This window comes from Lethenteron reissneri, chromosome 15 (genome assembly GCF_015708825.2).
Source record: "Lethenteron reissneri isolate LAM-NWPU_2019-01 chromosome 15, ASM1570882v1, whole genome shotgun sequence".
Lineage (NCBI taxonomy): Eukaryota > Metazoa > Chordata > Hyperoartia > Petromyzontiformes > Petromyzontidae > Lethenteron > Lethenteron reissneri.
Window position 1 is genome coordinate 11,811,525 of NC_083793.1, and position 16,706 is coordinate 11,828,230.

The 16,706-nt window shown below is 48.0% G+C and overlaps 1 protein-coding gene across 1 annotated transcript; it reads right to left on the reverse strand.

The window, feature by feature from the left end:
* Window positions 1-4,817: 4,817 nt before the first annotated feature.
* LOC133342726 (golgin subfamily A member 6-like protein 22) lies at window positions 4,818-14,766 on the reverse strand. The gene is made up of 3 exons (XM_061552067.1): window positions 13,730-14,766; window positions 12,074-12,119; window positions 4,818-6,088 (listed from the first exon to the last, which is right to left on the reverse strand). The coding sequence occupies exons 2-3, from the start codon at window positions 12,114-12,116 to the stop codon at window positions 5,451-5,453; spliced, it is 681 nt and encodes a 226-aa protein (XP_061408051.1). The 5' UTR covers window positions 12,117-12,119; window positions 13,730-14,766; the 3' UTR covers window positions 4,818-5,450.
* Between the last annotated feature and the right edge of the window lie 1,940 nt (window positions 14,767-16,706).

Consider the following 16,706-nt stretch of genomic DNA (forward strand, 5'->3'; position numbering starts at 1 on the left):
ACACTTCACGTGGCCTCAAGGTGCACTTGGCCTGGTACAAGCGTCGTGGTGACGTCACCGCCACTTAGTGGCGAATGGCGGTTGTTGTTGTATAGGTGTGTGTGTGTAGGTGTGTAAGTGTGTAGAGGTGTGTGTGTAGGTGTGTGTAAGTGTATAGAGGTGTGTGTAGGTGTGTAAGTGTACGGAGGTGTTCGGGTGAGTAACCCTGGCAGCGCAACGCTGCTGGCGTCTCGTGCTGCCGCCTGTACCGCGCCTTATCCACCAGAGGGCATCGCCTACCCACGGGTTGTGTGGCGTCAGGGTGAGAAGTGGAGGGTGGGGGGAGGGGTCCGGGGATGGGGGGGGCTGCTGCTGCAGCGCTCAGCAAGGGGTCGTGCTTGGTGCACCACTGCCAATTCTTTATTGCATCGATCTATCTCATTCTTTGTCTCTGCTTCTATTTCCTTGCGCCCGAGTATGCACCGCTACTTGTGGTACCCTCTCTGTATTCATTGGAGAGCCACGTCCAAACCACTAAATCTTCTTGTTTCTTGTGTGAAGCCCTCTCCAATATTTTATTTGATTTCTGCAAAAGGGCTGCTGCCATAACTGTGGGATGGTTGTCACGATTGACTTAAAATGTCACGGTTCGATCTCCCAGCCTGGCCTTGAAAACATTGACCAGGATTCTTACAATTCCCTGTTTTTGTCCACCCACAGTCCATCAGTGGGTCGCGTGCAATGGGCTAAATGGCGAGTACTCCCACCTCTTTCAAGACATATGGTCAGTGTGGAAAAGTTGGCCAAAACATACCCACCGGATCGGCACTCTAGACCTCCCTCTAGTGGGGGTTCTTTCACCAGCAGTTGCATGAGCAAGTAATTGCAGGGCTGCACCATTAACCTCACGTGCACAACAATAATCTGGTTTACGTGCATTTCAGAACTCCTTGATCCAGACCCCAGCATCCCAGTGGTGCAGGATCAGTGCTCTGCATCGGTGTTACCATTACGCCGTTGCTCCTCTGCAACCCCGTGCCACCCGTTGCCGCGTGTAACGTCGCTGCGCCCTGTGCACCGCACGTGTCCCCAGCCCCTGCCGCTGCTCCGCCGGGACACCGGCTTGATGCTGACGATGTCTCAGGCGCAGGCCGCCTGCCTCCTGGCCAACGCCTTCTTCTGCACGTTCCTGTTGTATATGTTGGGTATGAAAATTTGTTATGTTGTATGCGTGCGTGTTTGAAATTATTATGTTGTATATGTGGGTTATGAATATTCAGTGGAAATAATAATAATTAAATGAAATTTGGCCAAATGTGTAATTATCCGGAAATATGTTAATTTATGTAATTACGCACATTTTAATTATGCCAATTCGAGAGGTAATCGTATTAATTATGCGAGTGGGTGTAATTATGATAATGCAAGTCGTTATGATAACCAGACCCCGGTTCACCCCGTTATCGCTTTAACATTTACTGAGTATGTATTAGTGTGTTTATTAAGGTCACCAAGTTCAAATCTCAACGCAGAAGCAGATCTTATGCATAGATTTCAGGAAAGAATCACACAACCACTTCTGTATTGATCAATTTATTACTAATTCAACCTTAACTATGATATAGTATGCGAACTCTCAATCCCGGAACGTCAATACGGCATCAATACAGTATCATCAACGATTGTCTGATTTCACTTTGACAACGGCACATGGATCCCGCATAACGCGATGGTTGTTAGTGAGAGAGAGAGTCGTTAAAACATGCAAATACTATGTTAAGAAAACCTTAACGTTAATGAATGATTATACTCAATATTGTTCACGCAGTACCGCACTCCTTATTGATCATACGCAACCCTTATCACGTTGTTAACACCTTGGGTCACGGAACAGATGAATATTCTGTAGAGGATGCGAGTACGTGCGGCGATTATGACTGAAAGATACTTGAAAGATTATACGGCGATAAAAAAAAACACAATCAAAAACAGTTATTATTCTTAAAGGCACCAATCTCAACAGATACATCGGCAGGTTATCTGACAACAGAACGGCTCGGAGTAAGGGCCTGCGACGGTGCTCCTTTTCCGAAGCTCGTTATCTTATACCAAGTTTACTAATTGGGGACCAGATCACCTGATAAGGGTCCGGTGGGCCACCACTCCCCACGTGAGCGTGGCTCGGCGGAAGGAGGTGCCAAGAATCAGTTCGTATTGATGGATCTGTTGGGAATTTATGCGATTAAGAGTACAGCCCACTAAATATTAAAGATAAAAATTAAGAATACTCTTATAAACGACGGAGGGCCATCACTCGGTCTCGTTGTGATGCTTTCCAGCCACGGATGGCTTATGGGTTCGAGTGTTTTTGAGTGGTAAGAGTTGTCTTGAATAGTCAGTGTTCGGAGTCGATTCTTTAGGTCAAACAGACGCCTGGTGGTCGTGTGGTGAGGGGGCGGTGCGCGTCATACGTATCAGTCGATCCCGTGGCGAATTGGTTCGGATGGCTGTTGATACGCTGTCGCAGTTCGGAACCCGGTCGGTAGGTGGCGCCCACAACTCGCTCGTAGCGTGCAGCGCTGGATCGTCGCCAAACCGCAACGATCACCACTCCGGCGGCAGCAGAGATCTCCGGCGGCAGCAGAGATTGACGAGCTGAAGATGAGTCGAGCCGACCCGCTGGTCGCAGCTCGCTCCTGAGTCGACCCTCCCGGTCGAGCTCGCTCCTGGGTCGACCCGCTGGTCGCCCTCGCTCCTGAGTCGACTCTCTGGTCGCACTCCTGAGTGGACCCACTGGTCGCACTCCTCCTGAGCCGACTCCCCCGGTCGCGCTCCTGAGTGGACCCTCTCGTCACACTCGTTCCTGAGTCGACCCTCCCGGTCGAGCTTCTGAGTGGACCCTCCCGTCGCACTGGTTTCCAATGCTCAGGATCCTTTACTTTATGCCGAAAATTCCCCCTGGATCCCGCCCACAAGGCGGGGCTTCTTCCGATTTTTGCTGTGTCAGGATCTGTCCGTAGGCAGGTGTGTCCATGTGTCTGTCCGTATGTCCGTGTGTCCTTGTGTGCATCACTGACGGTATATTCGTTGTCACACTCCCTCCATAAAACCCACGAGCAAACAATCAGATGTTACAAATTGCCTCGAAGTCGTCTCTCTGTCTGGGTGCAATATTATCTCTTGTCTGGCCTTCTTCATGACCCAAAACACAGACGTTACAAATCGTCTCATAGGCGTCTTTGTTCGTGTTGCACAACCTGGAGGGAGGGGCAACACTCTCTCCGACCCGGCGCACAAAGAAATGGTTAAAAAGTTTTAAGTTAACATTTGTCCCTTACTATTTCACAGTTATGATTCTGTATGTAACCTAAGGTCTGTCGTTTCCCATCGTGGTTCCCGACCCAAGTGTAGGTGTTTCCCCGAGCGTACACACACTCCTATCCCGCGCTGCGGGGATACAAAGACGGCCGGGATCTCCCTTTCTCTCCGACCCTGGGTTTAACATCGTTGTTTTTTTTTATTATGTATTATATTCGACCTGGTTGTGATTCATCCCGTTATCCTGGCTTTTCCATAAGTTTTACTTTGTCTTTTCATGCATATACTTATTACTATTAATTTATTTCCGATATCTTAGGTTAAGGGGTAAGTTTCTTGATCCTAGGAATTCGTATTCCTTGGTGCCTGGATGGTTATATAAGCGGAATATAGTTTACGGTGAATAGCGTTAACATTGATGTTATGTGCGATATTATGTATTGTGATGTCTTTAACTTAACTTGTTTGTCAGGGCTTTACTGACACGAAGTTGCATTCATAGCCCGCAGTCTTTGCCCCACCCTATCTCTGCTCGCCGTTGTTGTTGCCGTCCAGCTGCCGTTAATTCAAGGCCTCATTAATTTCCGTCACTCCTGAGTAGGTGAGGGCGGTTGAACCTTGGAGTCAGTTCTGGTTTTTGTCTGCCTGCTTCTTCTTGTGTCCCCTGACCCCGGGAGTTATTATTCTACTTTATGGCCTGTCGAAGCCCCACTCGCTGTTGCTGGGCTGGTGTTGTTCCCGGCTTTTTGCTTACGTTTGCAGTTCGCCGTGCTCTTGATTTCCTTCCCTCTTCAACCTTATATTGACTATTCGCTCCTGTCTGGGTGCGATTCAATTTTGACTTAGGAAGGTTCTGATTGTCATATGCTTCGGGTCGAATTGTATAGAAAGTATTGAAGTATGGAAATAACATTTCATATTGACTTAATAATGGTGATGGTTCAGTAGGCGTAACTTGTGGCCTGGTTTAATTGGAGTGGGTGTGAATATCAATAACTTTAGCCTACCCTGTTGTTAAATTCCGACTTTAACGTTACTTTAATAGCAATACAGAATAATTGAGCTTTTTGTCTTAACTATGTCTGGCTGACACTCCCACTGTCTCTGCCCTTGCACGGGTGACATGTGCCCGTTCATCAGGCCTTATCTTTCCTTGAAGCAAGGTTGCAAATTCTGCCATCCTAGCCCTCCTCCGGTTCATTACTTAACAACACCTGGTGTTTTGCAGTTTGCTGCGCTTGGTGTGTTTCACTCATTAAAAAAACAAGTAAAAAGATAATATATAAAAATCATCAAATATTATTAATCTCAATTATGGAAGAAGGGTTAGGATACAACATTCCCCCGGAGCAACGCCACCGGAACCCGGAGCGAGGACTCTGCCTGCCCCGACATCAACGTCAACAGGTGCAGCAGCAGCAGCCCATCACTGTGCATTACACACCGAACACCGTGTGTCATGCAGTACACACACACAGATGCAATGCTCTCTCTACGTGTAATAATCCTTCTGAGACGGCTTCGGAATCGGTCCTCTTTATTTTCACTTCCACAATACACTTTACTCACACACTCTCTGTTGCTGGCAGACAACAGAGAGCGGGCAGACTTCACACCAGTTCCCACCGCGCACGTGGCACCCAGAGCCCCCGTACGCGCGTGGCTCTGTTCGTTCCCCAGTCTGCTCCCGATCGTTCTCTCTCACTCTCTCTTAATCCTTCCATCACGTGGTCCCCCCAGCCAATCCTCCATGGACAGCCTTGACCATTCTCGATGGTTCCCTGTCAATCCCGGGACCACGCCTCTCATCCGGCTCCCCATTAGCTGGGGCCCCGAATGGCTAGGCCAATCACTCCTGATGACATGCCGTGATCACGCCGGGGTCATGCTCCCTATCTCAACCCTTATTGGCTACAAAGCAGGACCGGCAAGCCAATCCCCACGTGAACCCTCTATGGCTGTTATTACATATGTAGAGTATTTCTTGCTGTATATGTAGCGTCGGAAATGCAAAGCACACACCACCTGTAGTTGCGGGCACGAGTCGACAGGGGGTGCCACCCTGAGTTAGAGAGAGAACCGGGACCGTTGAGAGGCCGAGTTCCCCCGCCCGACCCCAGGTGAGGGGTTGGGGGGTTATTCCAGAGCCACCTCTACTGTGTGGTGGACCGGCTACCACACAGCAGCACGAGTCGGAGGAGTGAACGGATGGTTCTCCCTATGCGGGCCAGACTCCCTCGCTTCCTCTTCTCCTCCTGCATCATCACCTGATCCTCTTTCCTTGTCATCTCTTTCTCCACCATCTTCTCCACCAATGTCTCCTCCACCTGCACCACCATCTCATCCTCCTGCTCCTTCGTCCATAACTCCTCTGTCTCCCCCCTCATCTCCTCTTCTTCCTGCACCACCAGCTCTTGCACCAGGGTCTCCTCCTCCTGCACCACCAGCTCCTCCACCAAGGTCTCCTCCTCCTGCACCACCAGCTCCTCCACCAGGGTCTCCTCCTCCTGCACCACCAGCTCCTCCACCAGGGTCTCCTCCTTCTGCACCACCAGCTCCTCCACCAGGGTCTCCTCCTCCTGCACCACCAGCTCCTCCAACAGGGTCTCCTCCTCCTGCACCACCAGCTCCTCCACCAGGATCTCCTCCTCCTGCACCACCAGCTCCTCCACCAGGGTCTCCTCCTCCTGCACCAACAGCTCCTCCACCGAAGTCTCCTCTTCCTCCACAACAACCGTCAGCCATTTAGGCCTGGGCAAGCGCGGAGGATGGGGGCAGCGCCACCTCCGCTCTGTAAAGAGATGCGCACGACACCGTTCTAACTTCCTGCTACAGCAGAGATTGCACTCCCCCCCCCACCATCAGTTAACCCTGGGGGGGCATGGGGGTGCTGTGATCCCCCATAGCCCCACCCCTCGGAGAGGATTCTTATAAAAGGCGGGGAGCCAGAGGGCTCGAGGCCAATGTGTGAGAAGCTTACCATTGAAGACTGAAGACCGGCAGAATAGGCCCTGGAACTCCCCTGGCTCGCTGTCCTTGTCAGGGCCGAGCAGGGTAAGTGGCGCGGCCCCAAGAGCTCCAGGACCGCTGCTCTTGTAAGAGCACGGCCTGGTTAGCTGGGTGCCGGGATCCGTGCTTGACCAGGGCCGGATCAGATAGCCTCCCCTAGCACTCATAGCGGAGGACTGGGAATAGGAGAAGTCAGGGGATAGTACTAGGGGTGTTTCCCATTGAGTACGGGTGAAGGCGCCGTTACCCCTCCAAGTAATGTTACCGCCTTTTGGTTAAATAAAAGAGTGTGCCTCAACTACGTCGTCTGTCTCCCTGATAACTCACTACACTTGTATAAGTGTAGTGTATTGTGTCGTGTATAGTGGAGTGTGTAGGTTAAACGTTGAGTTTCATAAGGGCACCACGGGGTGACCAGCCCCTCCACACCCAGCCCCACCCCTCCCACCCAGCCCCACCCTCTCCACCCAGCCCCACCCTCCCCACCCAGCCCCTTCCCTCCTCCCCCAGCCCCTCCCCACCCTCCCCCAGCCCCTCCCCACCCTCCCCTCTCCACCCAGCCCCACCCCTCCCACCCCCACCCTCCCCTCCCCATGCACGACAGACAAATAATCCCTGGTGGGCAGTGTGGAATCTGTTGTTCCTACCGGTATAAAAGTGGGAAATATCTGAACCGGTCCTGGGCCTCCCCCTGGTCGACTCAACCTCAAATGAGTACCTGATGCAGTGTGTACACATCACCACGAGGGAGACAAATGCGTCTGGGCGTGGTGTTGGCCACCCACTCCCCTGTGTACTGTGCCAGTCCTCATTAGGCGCTCACTAACACCACTTGCCTCAAAAATCTGTTAAAGCTATGAGGGGGATCTTTGTCTTTGTACAGTGGCATTGGCTACATATAAACTGATACTTTGAACGGAGTTTATAATACAGCACGGCCTATGTGTAACGCATCATATACCGTGTACACAACACCATGAAAGTGTGTGCCGTATAATACAGAGTAAAGGAGCATAGCCTGTGCACGTACTGCAGCGTTACTTTGAACTGAAACGTGGCATGGCCGTTATGTGTAGAACAGCATTTCTTGTGTATATGTAGTGGGTTCCCACGGAGACTGGAGACGTAGCTTAGAGGCAACACGGTTTATTTAAATCTTATAACATAAGCCCCTTTTACTCCCACTACTTGGGGAGGTATGGCCTCCGGGCTAACGTGCCCTATCACTGGGGCTACGGGCTCTGAGTCCTCCGACTAAGGGTGGCCTAGGGGAGGCTATGCTGACCCGACCCAGCCAAGGTGCAGGTCTCGACCACTGGTCCGTGCTCGGCCCCGCCGCTTAAAAGGACGTCGTGTCCCAGGGTCCCGGGGTCCCAGGGTCCCAGCCTAGCCGGTCTTCAGTCTTCAGAGCACTGCCTCAGGCCGTCCTGGGGTCCGTCTTTTATACCCACCTCGGGGACTCTCCACTCCCGGAAGAGGAGATGAGGGGGGAGACAGAGGAGGTATGGACGAAGGAGCAGGAGGATGAGATGGTGGTGCAGGTGGAGGAGACATTGGTGGAGAAGATGGTGGAGAAAGAGATGACAAGGAAAGAGGATCAGGTGATGATGATGCAGGAGGAGAAGAGGAAGCGAGGGAGTCTGGCCCACATAGGGAGAACCATCCGTTCACTCCTCCGACGCGTGCTGCTGTGTGGTGGCCGGTCCACCACACAGTAGAGGTGGTGGTGGTTACGGATCGTTGTGAACCACAACCACTATCACCATACCCACCACACACACCCTGCACCCATTCACCCCCCTGTGATACCCACCACCCACCGCACACCACACACACCCTGCACCCACCCACCCCATGATCCCACCCCCACCACATTCCACACAAAGGGTTAGGGGTTTAGAGGGTTAGGGATTTATAAAGTTAAGGGTTTAGAGGTTTCAGGTTATTTCAGGGATAAGGGGTTTAGAGGTTTAGGGATTTCGAGGGTTATAGGGTTTAGGGGTTGAGGGGATTCGAGAGTTAGGGGTTTAGAGGGTTGGGGTTTAGAGGGTTAGGTGTTTAGAGGATTAGGCTATTTGGGGTACGGGGTTTTAGAGGGTTAGGGTTTTCAGGGTAAAGGGGTTTAAGGGTAAAGGAGTTTAGATGGTAAAGGGGTTTAGAGGGTTAGGGGTTTATAGGGTTTTGGGTTTACAGTGAGGGAAAAAAGTATTTGATCCCCTGATGATTTTGTATGTTTGCCCACTGACAAAGAAATGATCAGTCTATAATTTTAATGGTAGGTTTATTTGAACAGTGAAAGACAGAATAACAACAAAATCCAGAAAAACGCACGTCATAAATGTTATAACTTCATTTGCATTTTAATAATGGAAATAAGTATTTGACCCCTCTGCAAAACATGACTTAGTGCTTGGTGGCAAAATCCTTGTTGGCAATCAGAGGTCAGACGTTTCTTGTAGTTGGCCACCAGGTTTGCACACATCTCAGGAGGGATTTTGTCCCACTCCTATTTGCAGATATTCTCCAAGTCATTAAGGTTTCAAGGCTGACGTTTGGCAACTCAAATCTTCTGCTCCCTCCACAGATTTTCTATGGGATTAATGTTTGGAGACTGGATAGGCCAGTCCAGGACCTTAATGTGCTTCTTCTTGAGCCACTCCTTTGTTGCCTTGGCCGTGTGTTTTGGGTCACTGTCATGCTGGAATACCCATCCACGACCCATTTTCAATGCCCTGGCTGAGGGAAGGAGGTTCTCACCCAATATTTGACGGGACCTGGCCCCGTCCATCGTCCCTTTGATGCGGTGAAGTTGTCCTGTCCCCTTAGCAGAAAAACACCCCCAAAGAATAATGTTTCCACCTCCATGTTTGACGGTGGGGATGGTGTTCTTGGGGTCATAGGCAGCATTCCTCCTCCTCCAAACATGGCGAGGAGTTGAGTTGATGCCAAAGAACTCCATTTTCGTCTCATCTGACCACAGCACCTTCACCCAGTTGTCCTCTGAATCATTCAGATGTTCATTGGCAAACTTCAGACGGGCATGTATATATGCTTTCTTGAGCAGGGGGACCTTGCGGGCGCTGCAGGATTTCAGTCCTTCACGGCATAGTGTGTTACCAACTGTTTTCTTGATGACTATGGTCCTAGCTGCCTTGAGATCATTGACAAGATCCTCCTGTGTAATTCTGGGCTGATTTCCTCACCGTTCTCCACGAGGTGAGATCTTGCATGGAGCCCCAGGCCAAGGGAGATTGACAGTTATTTTGTGTTTCTTCCATTTGCGAATAATCGCACCAACTGTTGTCACCTTCTCACCAAGCTGCTTGGCGATGGTCTTGTAGCCCATTCCAGCCTTGTGTAGGTCTACAATCTTGTCCCTGACATCCTTGGAGAGCTCTTTGGTCTTGGCCTTGGTGGAGAGTTTGGAATCTGATTGATTGATTGCTTCTGTGAACAGGTGTCTTTTATACAGGTAACAAACTGAGATTAGGAGCACTCCCTTTAAGAGTGTGCTCCTAATCTCAGCTCGTTACCTGTATAAAAGACACCTGGGAGCCAGAAATCTTTCTGATTGAGAGGGGGTCAAATACTTATTTCCCTCATTAAATGCAAATCAAGCTATAACATTTTTGACATGCGTTTTTCTGGATTTTGTTGTTGTTATTCTGTCTCTCACTGTTCAAATAAACCTATTAAAATTATAGACTGATCATTTCTTTGTCAGTGGGCAAACGTACAAAATCAGCAGGGGATCAAATACTTTTTTTTTCCTCACTGTAAGGGTTTAGGTTAAGGGTTCAGTGGGTTAGAGGTTTGGGGGTTTATGGGTTAGGATTTTAGAGGGTGATGGGTTTAGACCGTTATGGTTTTAAGGGTAAAGGGGTTTTGAGGGTTGGGTTTTAGAGGGTTACAGTTTAGAAGGATATGGGTTTAAAGGATTCTCGGTTTAGAGAATTAGGTGTTTAGATATTTTATGGGGTTTATTGTTAAAGGGGTAGTGGTTTAGAGGGTTAGGAGTTTATAAGGTTTAGGGGTGTAGAGGTATCGGGGTTTCAAGGGTTAGTGATTTACAGTGTTAGGGGTTTAGTGGTTTGAGAGTTGAGGGTTTAACACCTAGACTTTCACAACTAATATTGTCCATAATAAAGTTTTTTTTTGGGTTAGTCTCCAACACTAAATGGCACTTTTTGTTGATGTGACAAATTTTACTAATTGACTGTTTCGGGTGGTGGTTGGTTTAACGACATGTTTATATTTACATAATCTAACAAAAAAAAACCTTTATGGGTTTAGAGGGTTCCGGGTGTAGTGGATTATGTGTTTAGAGGGTTAGCATTTTAGGGGCATAGGTGTTTTAAGGGTTAGGCTTCTAGAGGGTTCGTTCTTTAGAGGGTTGGGGTTTAAATGTGTTGGGATTAGGTTACAGATTTAGGTTTTTAGGGTTTTGAGGGTTAGGATTTTAGAGGTTGAGGATTTAGGAGGTTATGAGTTCAGAGGGTTAGGGGTCTAGAGGGTTAGTTCTTTAGAGGGTAGTGGTTTAGATTGGTTGGTATTTAGAATGTTAGGGATTTAGGGTTTTAGAAGGTTAGGGTTTCAAGGATTAGAGGGTTAGGGATTCAGAGGGTTTAGAGGGTTTGGTTTTTAATGGCTTAGACGGTTAGGGTTAAAAGAATAAGGGGTTTAGAGAGTGAGGGTTTTGGTGGGTTAGGGTTTTAAGGGTAAAGGGGTTGAGGGTTAGGGGTATAGGAATTTAGAGGGTTAGGGGTTGAGATGGTTAGTGTTTTGGTGGTTTAGAGTTTAAGCTTTTAGAGGGCGAGGGGTTTAAAGATTAGGGTTGTAAGGGTAAATGGGTTGAGAGGGTTAGCGGTTTAGATGGTTATGGATTTAGATAGTTAGGGGTTTAGAGGGTTTTAATTGTTCGAGGTTTAGTGGTTAAGGTCTCTGTGCGAGTCCAACATGTTTGCATGAGTCTATGGTAAGATAAAAAGAGTTCAGTTTAATTTGTATATTTCGAAACAATTTGTTTACCTTTCCTGTGATGTTTTTGTATTGTATTTTTGTTATTTTCTGACCTACCCGATTGGACGTCTGTGAAAACAGATCGTTATAGCTCATCTGATTCATCCAGTATAAATAAATATTCAAATTCTATTGACCTCTGCGAGAATCTATGGATTTCTGTGTGAGTTTTTGGGCCTTTGAGTGTATGGATCTCTGTGTGAGGCTATGGATCTCTGTGCATGTTTATCGGTCTCTGTGAGTATGGGGTCGCTGTGTGAGTCTGAGTGTCTGTAGGAATGTATGGGTCTCTGTTGGGGTCTATGGGTTTCTGGGTATGGTTGTTTGTGCGAGTCTTACATGCACAAATTTAACTTAAAATGGCCATTGAGGGTTGCGGAATCCAAGTTGAATATTAAGTTCCTCGCAGTACAAGCCAGCTCTCTAGTCGTGTCATCAAACAGCCCCTTTAATTCTTTATAATAATAAAATAGACTTAGTCCAGGAAATCCACACTGAGTCACAGTTGGGTCCTGAATTGTTTTTTTACATTTTCGACGAATGAATGATGAGTTCTTACACAAGTGGGGGAAACCGGAGCACCTGGAGAAAACCCACACATACGAGGGGCAGCACTTTAAACCGTACAGGCAAAGATGGCGATTATCCCACTTTCTGTACTGCCTTCTCCTGGCCAGCCAGCCAGGAGAAGGCACCTCGATGCCCACGGGAAGGGGGTTTCACAACATTCACTGTGTGATCCACTCACCCTTGCTGCCTTCCACTGCTGGATTACAGGCTTGCAACACCATCGCCTGGCGAATAATAGTAATAATAGTAATAATTAAAAGTTTTATAGCGCGCACAAGAACGACTCGGAGGCATGAGGAACCACAGCCGTGCAGGAAGGAAGCCACGTGGTGAGCCAGTACCAACAATTGTCCAAGCTCTGCGGTCCTCTATGGAGGCATTATGCGCTAATTAATGACGAGTGTTTATACCAGTGGGGGAAACCGGAGTACCCGGAGAAAACCCATGCGTGCGAGGGTGAAACACTCTATCCCTGTACAGGTGAAGATGGCGATTAGTCTACTTGCTCTACTGCCTTCTCCTGGCGAGTCAGGTTATGGCACCTCGACACCCACGGGAAGGTGATTTGCCAACATCATTGTGCGGTGATTCACCAACCCTCGCTACCTTCCACAGTGCTGGATTAGAGACGTGCGCTACCAACACGAGGCGAATGATAACAATAATAATAACTTTCTACTTCTAACTTGATAACAATAGGCGAAAAATAACAACAGGCAAATGATAACGACAGGTGAATGAGAACAGTCATTATTATTTCCACTTAGAACTTGATAACAATAATTATTTCTACTTTTAACGAAATAACAATTATTTCTACTTATAACGTGATTACAACAATAATAACTATTTTTACTTTCAACTTAATAACAGGCGAATGATAACAGGCAAATGATAAAAACAGGCACCACATTTACGCTTCTATATAAGGAACGAAACAGGTGAATGTCTCCACAAATCTGGCTGTTGCCTGATGAAGCTAGTTGTAATTACTGGCGAAACGTCGTACTCAGATTGTAAATGTTGTGGCTTGACTCTCCAACACACCGTGTGCTGTACTAGTTACAAATTGGCATGTTCTGCGTACGTGACAACCCTTACTAGTTGGCTGTGTCGGGTGGTGGTGGGTTTTAACGACACATTTATATATTTACGCGATCTAACCCAAAAAAGAAACCTCTATTATGGATGATATTGGTCGCGAAAGTCTACGTGTTCAACAAACCCGAAGGAATCAGAGGAAAATCGACGTGACCACGGGAGAAGATGCAAATTCCAAATATACAGACATCAGGGTTGGGGTCAAACCTACGAATTCCAATATACCAGTTTAACACGTCGTCTTTCGCGAGGGAGTTTGCATCTCGCCACTGTGGCGCCTCACTATCTGACTCACCCAACCACTAAACTACGAAAGCCACCCACACACTCACTCATCCACTCACCGTGCCACCCACTCAACCGCTAACTCACTTGCTCATGCACACACACAGCCACTCAAGAACATACCTGTGCACCCACCTACACACCCACTCATTAACTCAACGACCCACCTACCAACCCACTCACTCACTCACTCTAGACTCCACTCACCCACCCACTCACCTATTCACTCCCCCACTCACACACCCACCCATCCACCCACCCACTCTCTAACTCACACACTCACCCACCAACCCAACCACCCACTCAATCAATCACCCATCAACCACTCACCCACCCAATAAACGAAAACTGAACTATTTCTCATTGTACCAGCTAAGGCCCACAGAGCTATATAGATCTTTTTCAAAAGCGACCTTGTTACAAATTACAGGTAAACAAAGTGACTTACCACTTACACATGCATTGCAGCCAAATCCTCTGAATGCAAGTTTATTCTCAATGCAGAGGGAAAACTCAGTGCACCTGGAAAAAAATCCACACGACCACGAGGAGAACAAGCACAATCAAATATACTTGCGACAGGGTTGGGATCGAATCGACAACCTCCTGTATACACTAGGTGAGGAAGTTACCATCTCACCCCCGTGGCACCCCATTCTCTGACTCACTCACTCAAACACCCACCCATTCACCTATTCACGCACACCACTTACTCAAATACCCACCCTCTCACTCAATAACCCATCCACTCACTCATGAACCCACTGAAGCACTCACCCATACAAAAACCCACTCACCCACTCACTCACCGACTCACTCACCCATGAAATCGCACACCCATCTTCTCAACCACTCAGCCAGCCACCCACTCAATCTCGTACCCACTAACCCTCTCACTTCCTCACCAACCTACCAACCCACCAGCGACGAGGCAGAGCCTCACCTGTCATACTCCAATGACAATAGTTGTTATGAAAAGTAAAAAAAAGAGAATAATAAAATAAAAATTAAGATTTTTCCACTGATCTGTGTTATAAATGTCATTTCTGTACGATTCCAATAATTTTTATAGTCAAAATCGCCAAATTTGCGGAGCTCCGCTGCAAATACAGGAAGAGACGAGAGTTGAGGCAGCGACGAGCTCAGCCTCCCCTGATTACGCAACCCCTCAGTAACTGGATGGAGCGCGGGCAATACGCGCGTGCCTGTTACTATCTCAGTATGTATTTAGGTTCTAGATTTGAAGGTTTCGTGACTGCAAGGATTCATACTCTTAGTTCTTTCGGTAAAGTCACGTGGGTAAAATTAATAAAATAAAACAATCAGACGCCATCCAGACATCCACCCTGCGTCCTTCCCTGTGGAAGAGGTATGTGGATGACACTTTCGTCATTTGGCCACATGGCCTCCCAGCATTGAACCACTTCTTGGACCACATCAATTCCAGACATCCATCGATCAGATTCACCATGGAAGTGGAGAAAGATGGCAAACTACCTCCTTCTTCTTCCTAGCGTTGACCATTCTTAGATATTCTGTTTGAGAGGAGACCTGACGAATCCTTGGGACATTCTGTTTACAGGAAAGCCACCCACACAGATTCCTACTTGAAACCGGATTCTCACCACCACCCATCTCAAAAGAATTCTCTCATCAAAACGCTATACCACAGAGCTCATGGCATTTCTGACCAACACCACCTGGCCAGTGAATTGAGACATGTACATCGGGCCCTCAGGATGAACGGATACTCTGACCGCACCATCCGCCAAGCTGTTTCTCCCACCATACAGAAACAGCCACATGAAACTCCGATCAAAACTGTCACGTTACCATACATAGCAGGCATGACCAAAAAGATCTCCAAAATTCTAAAAAACATAAGATCCAAGTCCGATTCAGTACAGTACATAAAATCCGTGATCTAATTCCATCTGTGAAGGATGTCATCCCTGACTTGCAATACCCTGGAGTCTATAAACTGAGTTGCAGCTGTGGTGACTGTTACATTGGGGAAACGAAACGTCATGTCTCTGATCGTGTCCGCGAGCACAAGTCAGATTTGAAACACGGCAAAATTGAGTCGTCCGCCGTTGCCGATCATTGCTACAACTCGGTGGGCTCTCATGACATTGTTTTCTCCGAGACTAAGGTGCTCTGCAAGCCTTCTGGCTACCATCAAAGGTTTGTACACGAAGCCATTCAGATATACAAACACAGACATAATTTCAACCGTGATGATGGGTACAAACTTAGTAATCATTGGAAAGATGTTATCAACCATGCAAAAAAGATTTAATTACACATTTTTGGACCATCTTATCTGACAGGCACTATTTTACTTCACCGAGTGTTAACATCCCTAACGTTTAACAGTACTCTTTATTGTCAGCCAACACTGGTATAAACATGGGCATTTCCGCTCCTTTTCTATTATGTACATCCACAGTTACTTGCGCAACACGTCCCTGACCACGAGTCCATTCATCCCACAGTGACTTGCGCACAAACAGCAAAACCAAGAGCGGCTTCATCGTATCTAATTCATTTACCCACCCAGCAGTATAACAAAAGCAGAAATTGGCCATTTCACAACTCTTCCTCCCCCGCTGCCCTTCCTGGCTCCTCCCCCCTTAACCACTATATAAGGTACAGATAGTTTGTTGTGACGGTTTCACCTGAAGACGGAAGCTTGTGTTGCCTCCGAAACGTCGTGATTTTTATTGTTTTATTTTTATTAATTTTACCCACGTGACTTTACCGAAAGAACTAAGAGTATAAAGATATTTAGGCTCGCTGGTCTCGTCATGAAACTGCAATGAAAAAGCACCAGGGGAGGCAGCCATCACATTTGCCTCACTGAGGGGGATGCGTCTAACACGCCCCCCTCCGTGAGGCCACGTCCCCCTCAGTGTGTGAATCTGGCTCTGACACAAGCCAGTGCCTCCCCAGCCATTGACCTCACCACACGTCACTGCAACCCACCCACCTATCTACTCACTCAACCACCCACCCAGTCGATCATCCACCCACTAACACTCACCCACCCAACAACTCACTAACCTACCCAGCACTCACTCACCGAGCCAGTCAATCTCTAACCCACCAACTCACTTTTAAACTGACTCTCAACTACAACTCACCCAGTCACTAACCCACTCACTCAATTTATAACCCACCCACTACCCACGTAACCTCCTACCCACACACTCACTCATCCACAAACCCACTCACCACCTCACTCATCCATCCACTCACATACTCACCCAGCCACTCACCTACTCACCCAGTCACATACACATCCACTCACCATGCCACCCACTCAATTTCTAACCCACCCACTCGCCCAACCACTCCCTCAGCAACTCACCCACTAACCACGTAATTATTCACCCACCCACCCATCACTCAACCACCCAATAATT

Excerpts from the sequence above, each read along its gene's own strand:
- LOC133342726 (XM_061552067.1), bottom strand. The coding sequence starts at position 12,116 with ATGGTGTTGCAAGCCTGTAATCCAGCAGTGGAAGGCAGCAAGG. Across the intron at positions 6,089-12,073 it reads AGCAGTGGAAGGCAGCAAGG|AGCGGAGGTGGCGCTGCCCC; the intron begins GTGAGTGGATCA and ends ATCTCTTTACAG.